This window comes from Amborella trichopoda, chromosome 4 (assembly GCF_054954075.1).
Source record: "Amborella trichopoda isolate Santa Cruz 75 chromosome 4, AtrichopodaSantaCruz75HAP2 v2.0, whole genome shotgun sequence".
Taxonomy (NCBI): Eukaryota; Viridiplantae; Streptophyta; class Magnoliopsida; order Amborellales; family Amborellaceae; genus Amborella; species Amborella trichopoda.
The window spans coordinates 51,461,248-51,478,392 of NC_142339.1; the positions used below are offsets into that span (position 1 = coordinate 51,461,248).

A 17,145-nucleotide genomic window follows, 5' to 3' on the forward strand; every position below is an offset into this window, starting at 1 on the left:
TTTAAGAGGATATATCATTAAATGGCTTAAGTTATCTTACAAAATCTTTAAAGAATTCAAAAGATGCCATCTACCACTCTATTTTTTAAGTTTCATTTATAAAGGCACTTCCTCAAAAAATGTATTCAAAATTCCCAAAATAACCTTGTTCAGAGTTCACAATGTAAATAACCAGGGGCAATTTGTTAATTGTTCAGAGTTGTGAAAATGGACCTGCCAAGTGGCCGGTACTTCTAGTTGTTTAGGGTTTAACAATACAAAATTGAGGTTTTTTCATCATTTGATAGTTCGACATTCCTAATCTTAAACCAGGGCTATTTTTGTAATTTGGCGGAAGCCATTTAATTATGTCAAATTTTCAAATACCCTTGGTTGTTGAGGGTTCCCAACACTTAACAATGGTAATTTGGGAATCTTTGAACAAATTTTTAAAGGATGCATCTATATGAAATAAAAGGTTAAAAGCAAGCCCTGCAGTGGTAAATAGGGTCTTTTGAGTTTTTTTATTGATTTTGTAAGATTAGTCCCAATGATAATGTTTTCCCTTTTTCTAAATCAGAATGTGTTTGTCAAGGAGGTTTTGTCATGCTGTAAACTGTGGGAGAGGATTTAGCATACATGAGGTTTTGTCATGCTGTAAAGTGTGGGAGAGGATTTAGCATACATGGGTATTGCTTGTGGAGTAAATCTACCAACTTCTCTAGAGAAGACAGATCATATCTGCACTGATACAAGTTTATAATTTTCATTGGCATTAAATATGATATGCACAGGTCTTGGTTGTTAAAAGAAGAGAATCCGGTGAATAGAGTATGCTCTATAATCTCTATGTTTGTGGGTTAGTCTTGAAGTTTCTGTATTTCAAGGATGATTGGGAGGGCTGGGTTTTCTCTATGGTGTGTTAGCCATCTACTACATTTCTAGTTTATGGAATTGGATCCTGCCAAAGCTGGATTATGGTGCATGGGTTTGTTACGTGGATTTATTACGCATCACTAAACTCTAATGTGATTCCGTTTCTCGGAAGTACAAAAACATCTCATGCGTGCATCTCTAATTGTATTAGTGTCTAAATGGTGGATTTTATGAATGCAATGTAGTTTCATGAGTGTAACTTACTGGTCTTACCCTTTGCGTGGTGCATCAATCAGGAGAAGGTTCTTTGCAGGGTTTGCTTCGAGAGAGAAATTGTTGTCGTTTTGCTCCCATGTAGACATCGCATCCTCTGCAGGTATTCTTTCTCTATTGTGAGCATGGGCATTTGCATTTATTGATGAGAATCCGTGCCTTATGTTCTTCCTTCCCCCTCTTTCCTCCCTATTTGCCATGTGGTGCAGTACTTGTTCGGAAAAGTGTAAAAAGTGCCCTATCTGCCGTATGCCGATTGAGGAGCGCATGCCTGTATATGATGTGTAGTCTTGTTTACTGTAAATTCTTACCATTTCTTTTGCTTGTGCTCAGCCCAAAGTCTCAACTTTTTTCTATTGTACAAAATTCAATGATAGTGCTGAAACTATTGACGACATCAGTTAAATGCCTCTTCCTGCTTGAAAGAATGACGAAGCACGGGAAATGGCAAAGCATTTGAGTTTGATTGTAAAGCAGGGACTGTAAATACATAGTTGGGATTTTGGTGATTTCCTTTTTTGCTGCTTTAGAAGCATCGAGTTTGTGTACATGCCTGAATATCGACCATGGTTTGCAGATTTAGGATTCGGACTTCGCTTGGCAAACGACTGCCAACAATTTTGGCTTACTTACTAGATTTTGTTAGATATATGAACTACAAAAAATTGAAGGACAAATGTAAATAATTCATGAAAAAAATAGCATGAAGCATGACGGGCATCAATAGAACTAAAATAGAAAGTCTCTTAAATTTTATGAATGATATTTAGGGAAATTACAAAAAATTTCAAATTTACCTTTCTTGTTTATTATACCCATTCTTTGTGCCTTTCTAACGCCCAAAAATGCCGTCACTGCAGACCTAATGGATTGGTAAACTTTATGGATGTGCTAGGTCTGTGAAGCTCCTTTATTATGCCTACGGAGCGGCGTTTCGCTGCTAGGTTTACTGACCTTTTACACACCTAATAGGTCTGGTCGTAAGCTGATTGGCTATAAATGAGAGGTAAAAGAAAAAGGAAAGAGAGGAAAGAGTGGAGCAAATCAGGTTTGTTTTTTTTGCCCTTTTCTTTCTTAAAAAATTTAGCCTCTTGCTTGGCCACATAGAGTTATAATTATTTGTTTCATCTCTCCCTAATGAATGCCCAAGGGATTCGATCTCTTCGTCTCCCTAATAAATGCCTAAGAGAGTAGATCGATTCGTTCTTCATATTTCTCCCTGATCAATGCCTCAAAAGGGAATTGATTTCGTGGTCCTTTGCCAGGGTGTTTTTCTGATAGGATTGCAATGGACCTGGACCCGACTCGGGACTACCCCTGATCCGGGTCTGGGTCTGGGTCTGGGTCTGGTAATATTTTCAGGTCCTAATATATGAAATATATTCAAATGTTGTTAATGTGCAGATATTTTAATTTCTGAGTCGGGTCTGATGGGGTCTATATGTCCTGGCCTGGGTCCGGGCGGACCTGAACCGACCTGACCTGTAGCCACCCCTAGTTTTGCAGATATTTGAGGCGCATCATGTGCGATGACTATTTCAGGGTGGTTATCCTTGTTGAGGCCCCTTGAATTCAAAATAATTGCTCTCTAGAGGAGTGGGTGAAGGATCGGTTTGACCCTAGCATGCCTGTAGCCAAAGGAGCTACCTAAATGGGTTGCTTGCAACTTGATATGGTTAACAATTGAAGGAAAGGTGGTTAACCGCAGTCAAATTTTCAAGAAGGCGACCCACGGCTCAGGCAGGGACCGGCCCCAAGCAGTGTTTCTTAATATTGGTTAAAACCCTGAAAGAAAAAAGGTTTATCTTATGAAACCTGATTATTTATCTGGTTTAGAAAAACCCGAAAGAAGAAAGGTTATCTTATTAAATCTGATCATTAAGATTTTCTTATTAAATCTGACCATATTTATCTAGTTTTCAGTGAAGAACCTAAGCCCGACCCGGTTTCTCTCTCTCCAAAACGGCTCTCGATCCGACCTGGTTTCTCTCTCACCATAACGGCTCTCGTTTTGTTGTGTTGCATTGTCTCACCTATTCGATTCCTTCAAAATGTGTCATTTCATTATTATTTTCTTTTCTTTATTTGTTTTGTTTTTTGAGCAGGAAAAGGTACTGAGAAAATGGAGAATAAAGACGAAATATTGCAAACAAGAGTTGACAAGACGAAATATTACAAACAAGAGTTGACAAGAATTGAACATTGATGTACTGGTATTTGAATAGCAGGAGGAACTCAAGCATCAAACAGAGAATTGGGGGCTTGCTGATTGGTTGTGAATTTCTCTCTCTCAGGTTAATAGTAGCTCTTTCTCTCTTAAGTAAGACTTAATGTTACCTTCAGTCGTAAACTATTGAAAATATCTTCATTATCGTCAAAATATTTTTCCAACTAATTGGAATCGACTACACGAATCTTGATCCACCATTTTGTTTTATTAAAGACCATATGCTATTACGAGTTCTTATATCTTAGGCAAAAGCGAAAGATAAATATAACAAATGGGACAACATGATCTCATATAAGAGAGTATCACAATCAAAAGAGAGATCTACCGTAAGTAGAAATGGGTGGGCAAGAATAAAATAAAAGAAGAAGAGTAGGGAGAGACGATTAATCCCACAATGTTCAGGAGTGGTTTGAAAAACGGATTGGTGGTTTGGATCAAGCATCCCAAAAATCCATTCGGATCGGTGAATCGGCAGTTCAGATCGGGAACAGGTCAAATCGGTCGGATTCGACAATAAAAAAAAATAAAAAAATGTTAAAAATAATTATAAATATTGTTTTTTAGGAATCCAATAAAAAATCAAGGTACTACATTATTAATTTTTATTTTTTCATCAATATGCAAATATTGAGATGTTTTTTCCCTATATGAACTTATGTCAACCATTAAATTTACATCACATAAAAGAATAATCATAGAATTATCAAGGATGAAGTATCTGATAATATCATCTAATTTAAAATATATTATTGACAACTATAAGAAAAAATAATACATTACATCAATGTTTAAAAAAACAGATCGGTGATTTTTTAAACATTGACCAAATTCAAAAAATAAAACATTATTTAAAAATAAGAACAAATCTACAATGCCTTATAATATTATCGACTTCAAAAAAATATTATTTACAACAATAAGAAAAAATAATGCATTACAAAATTTATAATACAGATAAATTAATAAATAAAATGCAAGATTTGATTATCAATATATAATTATTAATTATAACATTATAATAAAATAAAAATAAAACCACCTATAAATTTTAATATTATGAAATTAAAATATTTCAAAAAACTTTACCCTAAAAATTGAAAAATAAAGATACCAAAATTCAAAGAAAAAAAAAAAGCCACTTGGCAATACGCACAGTAGCTACAAAAAAAAAAAAAAAAAAGAGAAGAAAAAGGTAACAAAGCTTTGAGAATGCTTCAAACTTCTTTCAAACATTCAATACATATATAGATGATATATTTACAAGTGTATTTTTTTAGGCAATGATGATTAAGATTCAAAATTTTAAATTCTACCTCGTATATATGGTTTTTCAAAATTTAACCTTAAAAATAAGTAAATGATAGAATGTTGTCACATTCTATATAACAATAATAATTTATTAAATAACATAGCAATTTAATATATTAAATTATGTGATATTTTAATGTATTTATAACAATAAAAATTTCAATATAGCAATAACAATTTTAACATAGTTATGATAAATAATTATAGTTAGTTAACAATTTTGACGTAATTATATTCATTCGACATAATAATATTAAGAAAAAATTACAAAAAACCTCTAAGACCACACTTTCTATGCAACTTACCCCCAGCCTAACTTTTCCTCTCACATTTTCCCCCAAAACGAACTTTATGTGCAAATACCCCCAAAGGTAAAAGCTCAGTTTTTAGATGAAAATGCCCTTCCCGTACACAAAAATCATTTTGGCCAGATTGAATGTTGACTTTTGGATCCCAGTCGCACATTGCCGGAGCGCACCATCACATTGCCAGAGCGCATAAGTGCCGGATTGCCCTAAGGCAACTACTGGACCGAAACTGAGTACTGCCCTAAAGGGCCTTGGAATTCAGTAACATCTATTGGCCAACTGCCCTTTGCATCTACTGGACCACACTTTACATAGCGCCGGAGCCCTCTTTTCAGACCGCACTTTACATAGTGCCACAGCCCTATTGCCATACCACACTTTAGACAGTGTCGATACTGCTGACCACACTTACATAGTGTCGGAGGCCCTATTTTGGTGAGCTAGAGGAGAGAGAGGCATGGGTAAGATAAAAGTAACGGAGGGTAATTTAGGTATTTTTTTATTTGGTTGGGGGTATTTGCATAGAAAGTATATTTTGAGGAAAAAAGTGAGGGAAAAAGTTAGGTTCGGGGTAAGTTGCATAGAAAGTGTAATTTTTTAATTTTTTTTAATATTAATGTCATTTTAATATTTTCATATTACATAAGTTTAACATAATTATATTGAGTTATTAACATAAATAACAAAAAATTCATATAATTATATTAATTCTTATAAATTTATTATGCGTAATTTTTTTTGATATTTATATGTAATTCAAACTTAGTTATATCTACTTTTTTTTTGTAAATTATAAAAATAAAAATGAATATAACTAATTAAAAAAGAAAAATAAAATTTTTATTTTGTAAACCATTTATTTTATAGATGATAGTTTTCTTAATTTAAGAGAGAGCTATTAATGAAAACGTCTCCTTTAATTGTAGGCTCTATTTCCATGAAAAAAGAAATATCCCATATCGATAGATGGTGGGAAGAAATATGTTTATATAACTTAGAAATGTACAACATTTGATTGTCAATGTGACACGCGGGAGGTTAACCTTGCTTGTGCATTGTACGTGGGTAATGCTCTAAAAGGAAGAGTGGCTAGTGAAGATAATCTAATATCATCACCATCATCTGAGCCTTATTTTATTTTGTTCTAAGAGGAAGAGTGGTTAGTAAAGATAATCTAATATCATCACCATCATCTGAGCCTTATTTCATTTTGTTCTATCAAGGAGATTGTAAGTAACCATGTCTCTTATCAATACTTCCATCCATGTCCTTTTGAGGATTCCTTTTACCCTTTATAGCCTTCCACTTGAATCGAAATTCCCCTCCTAATATATTAGGTCTACATTGCAAATTGCACCTAAGTCTACTTTCCCTCATCTTATTTAATATATGATAGTTAATATAAAATAAAATCTAAATAACATTTTCAGGGTGGGTCGGATCGGGTTAGCCTAGACTTGACTAAGTGTCGGCTCCCCATTTTTGGACCTAGACCTAACCTGTCGGGTCCAAAAATGGGACATAGACACAGATTGAGTCAAGTTGACACACCTGTTTAACGGGTCTCTGTGACCCATTTCCCACCCATATTGCCCAGATTACCAAAAGAGCTTCCATCAAAATTAAGATTAATACATGTACAGGCAGTGGAGTCCAAACAGCAAACGGAAAATCAGTCCGCAGAAAACCCAAGCACTCCTTTCTTGTCGTCATCCAACCCACCATGCTATCCAAAATCCTCTCTTTTAGTTTTTCAATCTTTAAAATTTTTCAATTCCTCTCCTTCCACTCCTCCCACAAGATGGATGCTCTAACTGCCCTCCAAATTAAATTTCCAACTTTGGGCCATTTAACTGGCTAACAACATCAGCCACATGTCGTGGGAAAACCAATTTAATTCCCATTAACCTGCACACCCACATCCACATCCAAAGCTCTGTAGCCCAATAGCACCACAAAAACAAGTGACTACAACAATCTTAATCTTCATCACAAAACAAACATACATTATGTCACCTCTTCCTTAAAAAATGCTTGTAACTTATGTGGGACAGGCCATTTCCAAACTTTAACGACCTGCCTGTTACCCCATCTAAACCTATCATGACATACAGGATAGTAGAGCGATTCATCCGAGTAAACACCAACCGATTCGCCTTCCCAAATGAGCTGCTCCTCATCCCTATAGGCCAAATGACAGAATCTATTGAACTCATCCATCAACTGTAGAAACTGTGCAGTAACTAGATCCGTTGGCCACTATATGTGCACATGATGTTCCATATAGCGTTCATAACTTCATACCACCACCGGAAACAAGTTTATCAACTTTAGCAAACTGATTCACAGCTTCCAAAAATAAATCAGGTACTAATTTTTTAGGGGCCGATCCCCCAACTATTGGTTTATTTTAAGTGGTTCTTTCCGGTGTCTCAAAGGACAATCAAGGCCATTCAAAAGAAGCTCCCAACAGATAAGGAAAATGATCTCTCTCACCCACAAGTAGGAAAATATGCTATTTTTCCTCTCCTTTTTATAATCTTTACGTTTGTTTCATGTGAAAATTTTCCCATGAAAGAATTCACTCATGTGATTAGGTGTAGAAATGTTTTCACACAAATTGTATCTTTCATCTGTCATAATAGGGGCCCTTTATTTTGTTTATTTTATAATGACTGGTAGATTTTCCCATGTGAAATAGATTCCTACAATCTATAATAGAGTACAAACAACTAAGGTAGCATCAGCCTTTAGATTTTTCTGTCTACAATGGAGTCCAAACAAATGAGGCTTACTTGCATATATTTGAAGATCAAGTCCTAATTTTGTACTACAACGATTACGAATAGTGTTATTCCTCTTCCATTTTTTTATTTTTTGGGTTACCAAATCTTGTTTTTTTTTAAAAAAATTATATTAATTCCAAGTACGATAGTTGAAACCGAGTCACGCAACAGCTTTTAAAATTTTTATTCTTTTAATTACAATTTATTATCTTAAAACTAATTCACACCATTTTAAAATATATTTGAAAATGTCTTATACAATGCATCTTAACTATTTGAAATATTTAGGTTTGAGTTTTGTTTTCAGAAATGATTTGTGGTCAGTTAATAAAAAAATAAATTGCACAGACTTACAGGTCTTCTCAAATATTATCATCTTTTAACTACAAATTTAATTTTTTACGATGAGATTATTCCAGTTTGAATTATTATAGTCAAAGAATACTCTACAATCAAGGACTCGAAAAATTTATGCCTGGAGTCCTAATAATTTTTTTTTTTGGAAATATATTATTTATTTCCCAAGTTATTCCAAATTATTTGGATTTTTTTAAACGAAACTTAAGATTCTCTTTTTTTATTTGCAATTATGCTTTTTTACCATATAAAGTACTATGTGCTTAAAAATAAAAAATTTCCATAACACACACAATTTGGTTGATGCTGATTTTGCATTGCGCACTCATGGACTTCTTTAATTGAATTTCACATACCTACCAAAAAATGTGAGTAGGGTGGGTTGCCCTAAAAAATTAGGGCTTGGAATTTCACATACCTACCAAAAAAATGTGAGTAGGGTGGCAATGGGTAAGGTTGCGCTAAACAATTAGGGCTTGAGTCACAAAATCTAACTCAAGGGCAACCATGGAGGGTAAGGGCCAATCTTTTTGTTTATTTATTTCTTTTATGCCTATTTGATTTTATGTGCCCCGGTCCAAGCCCTAGGTAGAGCTAGCCTGGCCCGGTCAGCCTTATCTGAGGTACGTTATGAATTTATTTATTATAGTGAGGGATTAGACCTTTGGACGTAGGGCGGGCTAAATCAACGACATAACCAATTGAGCCAGTACAAAGTTTTTAATTTCTAGAGGATGTGTTTTCAACATTATAAAGATGATTAGGTCTTGACATGCACGATGCATGAGCAAGTGTATGTGTACGTGCAAATGTACAAGAGAGACATCACCAGATGTAGGAAATTTAATTTACTGCCAGTTTCTTAGGTCCTAAAATTTTTAACATATAAAGGGAGAATAAAATTTAGAGTTGGAGAAATATTTTGTAAGGCCACAACATAGATTTACAAGTAAACAATATCAACCAACCGTCTACAAAATAGCTTGCATAATTACAATTTACAATTATCATTATTATTATTTTTGGCTAAATAAAACTCTTTGTCAATTTTGGATCATGCTGGCCACCATATTTATTCCTCCGAACCAAATTCTCACGTATTTGATCATCTACTTTCTTTAATCCAATGTGTGAACTCTTGTCTCTACTGGACCATACGCTTTGATACCACTTGTCATGATTGGAAAGAACCGTCTAGATGTAGAAAAAGAAATCTTAATCTTCCGATGCTAGAATTGTAATTTTCGGTGGTGAGTTTTGAGGTGAAACTTTACTTGAACGGTTTTGCACTTTTTTTTTCTTTTTTTTTTAGTCCATTAGATTAATGTATAAGGATATCAATCTCTTTTTGAGAATACCAAAAAAGATAAAGAAAAAGATTGAAAGGGATTACAAGATCTCATAAAAAACAAAGGAGGGCTACAGAGTTATTCATTGTGACCGCGAGATACCGAGCAAGAGACAGAATCCCAGCTTTCATGGAAGATTGAACGCACAAAATTTGTCGATTCTCAAGAGAGAGCTCACAGTAATGGCTGAATGACAAATTTAAATATGGAATATCTTATTTCCATGGAGGAGATAGCAAATGGATTCACAGTTGACCCTACGAAAGATATTTCAGGTGCCTTATATAATCATCATAGCTATTATCATAGTATGGAGGAGTTATTGAGTTGATTCAATTTTTAATGGTCAGATCATGGTTGAAAATTCGGCTGGTCTACTTTGACTCAGCTGAGTCACTCGGACTCGGCTCCTTGTTGGGTTGAGTCGTGTGCAATCGTGGCCACTTAAAAATACTAAATAATTCATAAAATAATATTTTTAAATGGCCTTACACACAAGTACTCAGCTTAAAAAGGGGCCAAGTCCGAGTACTTCGGCTGAGTCAAAAAAATATTAAATAAATTATAAAATATCCAAAGTGTCAAAAAATTATCAAGTATACAAAAATGTGGAATCCATTGATAAAATTATAAATGTAATTTATATTTTCTCATTATGTGGCCAATTTTTTGTATTTTCCTTTTTTTGTTTTTTGGATTTTTTCTAGGGTCTCCAACCATAAATCAATGTTTTCTATATTCAGATTTTGTATATTTTTTGTGGACTTGTTGGATTTTTATGTCACCTTTTATTTTGTTTCAATTTTACAATTTCAATTTTATTTTTTCAAATAAATTTTTAATTTTATCATTTTTATTTTTTAGGACTTTGGGATCCTATATTATACTCGACCGATTCCACTCGTACTCTGCCGAGTCACTCGCCTCGGGCCAGGGCCGAGTTTGATGCTTTAGGCCAGTTGAAAAACATTTGTGTGAGATTTTGGTGCGTGAGTTGGCACACTTATTTATAGGCATCCCATCCAATTCCATATGAATTATGGTTAAAAGATTCCAAAGGTTGATAACCTTGGCAATCATGAATATAGGAAAATATTGTGAAATTTCAAAACTAAAAATGGTTATTTTAAAATTTATTTTTGGATTGGTCATTTTATTTCTTCACAAATCATCAGATTTGTACAATTTTTGGAGCAAAAGGATGAATCTCTAATACTTTTAGTTATTTAAGATGTATGTTACTTTTTTTGTTTTTTCGCTAAGGAAAAAGTTTTTACAAGGTTGCAACTTTACTGCTACAGCTCCGGATGCAACTCAAAAATCCATCGGAAATGATAGTTTTAATGTTGAAAAACCCTTTGATTGATCATCTCGATATCGAGATGTATGACCATGAAAAATAAAAGACTTTAAGTCTCAGAAATAATGTATTTTACAACATATTATCTTCTATTTCCAAGATTTGCATATGTTTATAGATCTACTTGATTTTAACCATTTTTTCAATTTAAAATTATAATTAGATATCAAAATAAATTTTAAGATAATCCTAAGAACATTTTACACCAAAATTATATACCATGATAAAATTTGAAGGTGCACCTTACCTCCACAGGTACGGATGCATCCGTATGCCAACCGCACCTTTGGCTAAATATGTTTTTCACATTCTAACTCTATGAAATGCCAAGATGGACTCAGGAATGGTGATTTCAACCCGTTCCTAGTCTATGTGTTTTTACATATAAAAGGATATATATATCCATGGGCTATGGTCCTATGTTTTATCCGTCCGATTAATTAGAGGAAGGTGATGTAAATAGAATGGGACCCACAACTTGAGGCATGATATTTTAGTTGGATTTACTTAGCTTATGAGTTCTGAACTATTTTTAGCAAATGGGCTACATGTAATTCATGCTATCTTGGGTGGAAAATCATGAACTTTGATGGACGAAAGATTCATCTCAACCGTCCGTTGTAGGGCATGGTTACTTGAACTCTCCTTTGGCCTAGAAATCGGAAGAGGAAGAGAGAGAGAGAGAGAGAGAGAGTTTCCTGGCATTTTCCGCTTAGTTAGGTATTGGTATTATTCTTTTGGGTGCGATTTATATAAAGCCGATGCTCTAAATAATCAAATTAGAGGCCACCGTTAAATAGTGTCGAGAAATGTGGTTTCAATGCTGAAATTTTTTGTGATAACCTTAAAATATGTTTTATCTTTAATTATAGAATTTAAAGCTTAAAAAATTATGTAAATCGCAGATCTATGAAAACTTGAAAATCTTTAAAATTGACAGTCCAAAAATGCGTTACAACATGCACTATTTCAAAAACTTGAAATCAATTTTTTTTTTCATATCCATGCATCTTGATGTCGAAATGATCAATTTAAAGATATTTAAACATCAAAACAATCTCTTATGTTAAAAATTTTGAAGTAGGTTCAAATTTGATTGTTTAAAGCCTCGGCTCTATATAAAATTTTCCTATTCTTTTTGCTTTTACATGAGAGGATCTTTTGTTGGATGTAAAAAATATAATATAATCCATATGGTCGTAGCAAACACAATGACAGTGTGATTTATTGACATCTAAGCAACGGTTTGTATAGTGATGAAGAGAAGTAGAGGGCATGTAAGGTAGAGCAGGAAAAGGGAAAATATACAATGTAACCATTTACTTTTTGCACAAGGTGGTCACAAATAAATATTGACCTTTGGATGTGAAATTGAGAGGTTACATTTATTTCATTGATCAGAGCACAAAGATGAAAATAAATTTTTTCGAACTTTGTGACACTCAAAATATACAATTTCACATTGGATGCTAATAAGCAACTGTGATTTTCTTGTACAATACGTAAATGGTATCATTGTATATATAATCCTTATAAAGCACATAAATATGCTCCTTTATTTTACTTTTGATCCCTTTGGAGCATAGTTTGCTTTTGCTCCCTTGGTAAGATGAACTATTTTGGAGAAATTTTTTAGTCTGAAATTTTCGGAACCACCTAAGAATCACTAGATGATTATTCTCAAAAGAAAAATATTGACATTTGTGTTTTTTAACACTTAGATCTCACCCTCTAAAACTTAGATGGTTTCTATTCAACCTTGAGATATTATATTTTTCAAATGTTTAGAAGGTGCAATTAGGAAATTAATTTTGTATTGAGTTTAACCTCTATGTTAAAAAGGTTATATCTCTAAATTTTGGGGTCTTAGAATTAATCTCATGTGAGGTTTTAACTGAGGAGTAAATAGACAATATTGTCCCAAGGGAGTAGAATATCTTTTTGCTACAATATATTCATTAAATTGTATGTCCATCACTCTCCATTGTAGTTCAAACCCATTGGTGGGTGAAATTTCTTTAATGCCTAGGATTCATGAAAACAAACCAAAGCCCTACTTCAATCCTCATCCGAAAAGTACTTTCAGCAACGAAAATCTTCATTGTAGCTCTAAAATCGATTTCCAATACTGACAATAAATTTTGAAACTTAAAAAATAGTACACATCTTGCGGATCTATGAACAATTATTTTTAGATGAAATAGACGGTCTAGATAATTTGTTACAATACACACTATTTTTAGAGTTTGAAATTTCAATTTTTTTTTCACAACGATAATGTTCAAGCCGAGATGATCGTTGCAATGGTTTTCGCATGCTCGAATTACGATTTTCGGATGAGGCTTTACTTGTTTTGATAGGGTTGCAGCTCTCTCAAATCATTTTCCTTGATGTGGAATGGCAAATGAAGACCATAATAGATCATGAATTAGCCCTCGCTGTATACAATCATGAACCATGCACATGATGCATGAAAGCAACTAGACCTAAAGGTTATCACTTCGACATCTGTCATAAGGAGTAGGCCCCTAACAAACACATAAATTCACGTGTTCGTCCCATTAATCCAACCCATTTCCTTGAATTTTGGAATCATGTGGTTGTTTACTATAAAACACAAAAAGAAACTGAAATCCTTAAATGCTCCTGCACATTGTTTCTATGCGGCCGGCCTACATATTGTATAAATACGGGTTTCGCAATAAGTATATATTTTAAATATTATTTTATCCTAATTTTTAGAAAATATATAATTTTTAACATAGAGATCATGAATATAAAAAAAAATGATAATTTTAGAATTAGAAATATTAATTATATTTAAAAAATATTTGGACACTTATTTTTAGATGGACCACCTATTTACATCTATATTTAAAATAGATACTTTATACCTCTGGGCCATATATTGTAGAAATGCAGTCCACGCGCCATGAAACAATTTTCCTAAAGCCAACATCTTAGTCAAAACACTATCTATTATAACTATTAGGACCTCCATATATTGTAGAAATGCGGTCCAACCGCCATGAAACAATTTTCCTAAAGCTAACATCTTAGTCACAACACGATCTATTATAACTATTAGGACCTCATATATGATGTAACCTCCACAACCTCGCGATGAAGCTCAAAAAGGAAGGAAAAACTTTCGTAAGATATATATGTGGCTAAAAAAAATTAACATCCCAACATAGAAGATTGACCCTTCCAATTTCAGGAAGCTCAAATATAAATGCTTAGGAATTAATAGCCATAATCTTTTAGTTCAAAATACTAATATAGTGATTCTAAAGTGGATATCAAATTTCTAGATCAAACAAATATTCCAAACGGGGTCTTTGGCCAGCAGAGTAAGTCTACAGCATAGTCCTGCCATACAATTTAGGTAAAATATCGAAAAATAGTAAAAATAAACGAGGGGGTTAAACAACAAAGTTACTGTCATTTAGAAATCGTTTAGGTTAAATACCTCCTTAATTGTTTTTTGTTTGAAAATGTCCAAGGTTGCCTTTTATTGGGTTTTGAAGCCCCAAACAAGTTAGAGAATTTTGGTATTTTTCAATTGAGCCAAATAACCTAGGCATACCTGCTTGTTCTAGTTCTAACCTGAAACATATTTTCTAATTAGAAATATCTTGTTATGAGCTAAGAACCCAAAACACGCTAGGCATTAATGTATTTTGGCTTTAGTGACTTAAGTGACGCAAACTATTAAGGGTGAAGTTTGTATAATGTGCCCACCATATACTACACAAGTGGGGTGCACATCTAAATTTTGCCGGATGAATTTGTTATGATGTCAAAAACGTTAAGGTCACTTGAAAATTTATGATCAACTCTAATTATGAAATTTAAAATTTTAAAATAGTGTCAAACAAACAGATTTATAAACACTTGAAAATCATGAAAATAGAGATAGTCTAGATAACTTGTTAACAAATTACAGTTTATTGAGGATTTGAAATTGTTTATTTTCTTTATATTCATGCATATTGAGGTGCGCTCTAATTATGTTGTTTAGAGCCTCGCACTTACTAAAAATACTCTTTAGATGAAGAACCCCCCGAGCAATTTACGCATTTTTAAATAATATTTTTCTTACGGTACAATGGATGATGAGAAAAAGGCCCTAATACGAATAATCAAGTTACTGATTGAACTGGTTCTGGTTCTGGTTCTGGTTCTGACTAATTTAGCGGGATTTTCACCATAATTTAACATTGTTAAAGCCTGGCACGGTTCTCAAAAAACCCTAGACTCAGGGGAGTACAAAAAGGACGCCTTTTCTTTCGCAGAGCTGCCCGTACAAAAATAAAAGATATACATAAGGCTACTCCGGAGGGACTATAAACAAAACAATAATAAAAAAGAGAACCTTTCCGACAATTACTTTTTGTTTGCGGGCGCAAAGATTTTTGTCGCTTCTAAACTTCCATTCCATTTCTCTTTCTCTCTCTAGAATTTCCAATTCTCTCTCTCTCCCTAGAATTTCACTTCACTTCACTTTACTTTTGCTTTGATTCATTCAAAACGCCGAGGAAGAGTCCAAACTGTCTCTTCACCTCTCTCTCTCTCTCTCCACCGAAAGTGGCAGCACTCTCTCTCTAAAAAAAAGGAAAAAAAAAGAAAAGAAAAAAAAGAAAAGAATCTCCCTCTCTCTCTACACTCTCTCTCTCTACAAAAAGAAAGGAAATTCTCTCTCTACATTTTAGAGAGAGAAAGAAAAAGAAGCTTTTGAGTTTTCCCGCCCTTGCTATTCGATTGGACAGTTCTGTTATATTATAAATTTCTGAAATTCTTACTAAAACGCATGATCCCTAAACCGAATAAAGGATACGACTCACGTGTACAGTCATCATAAAAACATGTATGATATTCGTCGTGCTTTCTTTGTCACGTTCGCTGTCCTTGCGTGCACAGCCTGCGGACGCGTGTATCGTTACCTGGTTTTTGTCAAAGAAATACATTTCCTTGGAATGAATCTAGAGTCATGACTTCTGCCTCAATTATGATTAGTTTCACTCTCTTAAAAAAAAACGTTTCTCTCTCTCTCTAAAAAGAGTTTCTCTCTCTAGCGACGCGTGTATTTTGGTCAAGAAATTCAATGGAATATCTCCGTACCCGCATGCAAGTATCCCTACGTACTCTTTCTGAAAAAAATCTTTCTCTTTTGTATTGAGAGTGCTAATAACTCTGTGGTCCATCTTTTTCTGGTTTAATGGCAACATGGAGCCGGTTTTCATGGCTTTTTCACTTGAAACGACTGCCAGCATTTAAGAAGAGAGACGTCCTCTTCTCCTTATCACTGTTTCTCTCTCTTTTTGTGGCATTGGCACTGCATCAAAGGCTGGCAAGTTTTATCAGAGCTTCTTTCTTCAAGTCTTAATCTCTCTCAGGCTTCAAGTAATTGGTTTCTTCAAAAATGGTACGCCCATTCTTTTCCGCCTCTCTATGCATATGACGAAATGGCTGTAAAAAATAGTGCTTTTTCTCCTGTTATAATGGATGGTACTTTGTAGCACTGTAATTGCATTGGCAAGTTTATGTCTGTGTTTTTGTTCCTGTACTCCAGTTTCTGTGATGAATACTTTTCTATTGATTTTAAAGACACAATTTGTGGTGGTTTAGCTTTTGGGTCGTACTATTTCACGGCCTAAAATCCGCATGCTCATGTTCAATAGATGATTTTGTTTTTTGGATTAAGCCCAAATGAAAAGTTTAGTAGATGAATACTAGTTAAACAGTGATTCTCCTTTGCTTTTACGGCTCAAGGATTTGCTTTTTCGTTATTACCATATTTTGTTTGGATTAAACCACATGACAATTTTATTCGATGAATAGTAGTTAAACAGTGGTTCTCCTTTGCTTTTATTGCTCAAGGATTTGTCTTGTGTTATTACCATATAAGATGTAGTTTTTCCTGGACAAAATGCTAAATTATATGATCCTTTTTAAAAAAAAAAAAAAAAAAAATCGTATCTATTACAAGTGCTGAAATTCCTTAGGAGTGCATCTACATTATCTTCCACATGATTTTAGAGTAATCGAATGAAATTACTTAGGAGTGCATCACCATTATCTTCCACCTGATTTTAGAATAATCGAATTGTATAGAGACTGCCTTTTTTTTTTTTTTTTCTTTTTTTGGCCTTATTATGTTTGCTTGTTTGTGGTTCTACTGTGTGATCATTATTTTGTTGAGTTCGAGCCTTTTGGGTGGAGGAGAAACATCTTGTTGTTATCAGCAGTGACGATTTTGGACTTTTGCAAATGATTGAAGTTGGGCATTTGTTTTCCTCGGTTACATGATGATTGA

At 33.8% G+C, this 17,145-nt stretch overlaps 2 protein-coding genes and 1 long non-coding RNA gene across 25 annotated transcripts in view; all 3 read left to right on the top strand.

Moving 5' to 3' along the window:
- Positions 1 to 1,637, top strand: part of LOC18422270 (uncharacterized) — a 37,046-nt gene extending 35,409 nt beyond the window's left edge. For 4 of the 8 annotated variants that reach the window (XM_088865582.1, XM_006826767.4, XM_088865587.1 and 1 more), the window contains 2 exons: positions 1,152 to 1,231; positions 1,338 to 1,637. In XM_088865582.1, the coding sequence (XP_088721708.1) occupies positions 1,152 to 1,231; positions 1,338 to 1,416 (159 nt within the window). In that variant the 3' untranslated portion in view covers positions 1,417 to 1,637. Of the gene's footprint in view, positions 1 to 559; positions 1,115 to 1,151; positions 1,232 to 1,337 lie in introns of those variants that run through there. The other 4 variants (XM_088865583.1, XM_088865585.1, XM_088865584.1 and 1 more) reach the window with 2 other exon arrangements.
- Positions 1,638 to 2,092: 455 nt separating this feature from the next.
- LOC148782570 (uncharacterized) lies at positions 2,093 to 3,534 on the top strand. Its single transcript, XR_016054726.1, has 3 exons — positions 2,093 to 2,176; positions 3,045 to 3,110; positions 3,234 to 3,534. It is a non-coding gene; the product is annotated as an uncharacterized LOC148782570 (long non-coding RNA).
- An 11,358-nt stretch (positions 3,535 to 14,892) lies between these two features.
- LOC110007196 (uncharacterized) overlaps positions 14,893 to 17,145 on the top strand; it is a 59,109-nt gene continuing 56,856 nt past the window's right edge. For 10 of the 16 annotated variants that reach the window (XR_016054741.1, XR_016054733.1, XR_016054736.1 and 7 more), the window contains exon 1: positions 14,893 to 16,254. The gene's annotated coding sequence lies outside the window, so the exon portion shown is untranslated. The remainder of the gene's footprint in view (positions 16,255 to 17,145) is intronic. The other 6 variants (XR_016054739.1, XR_016054735.1, XR_016054737.1 and 3 more) reach the window with 3 other exon arrangements.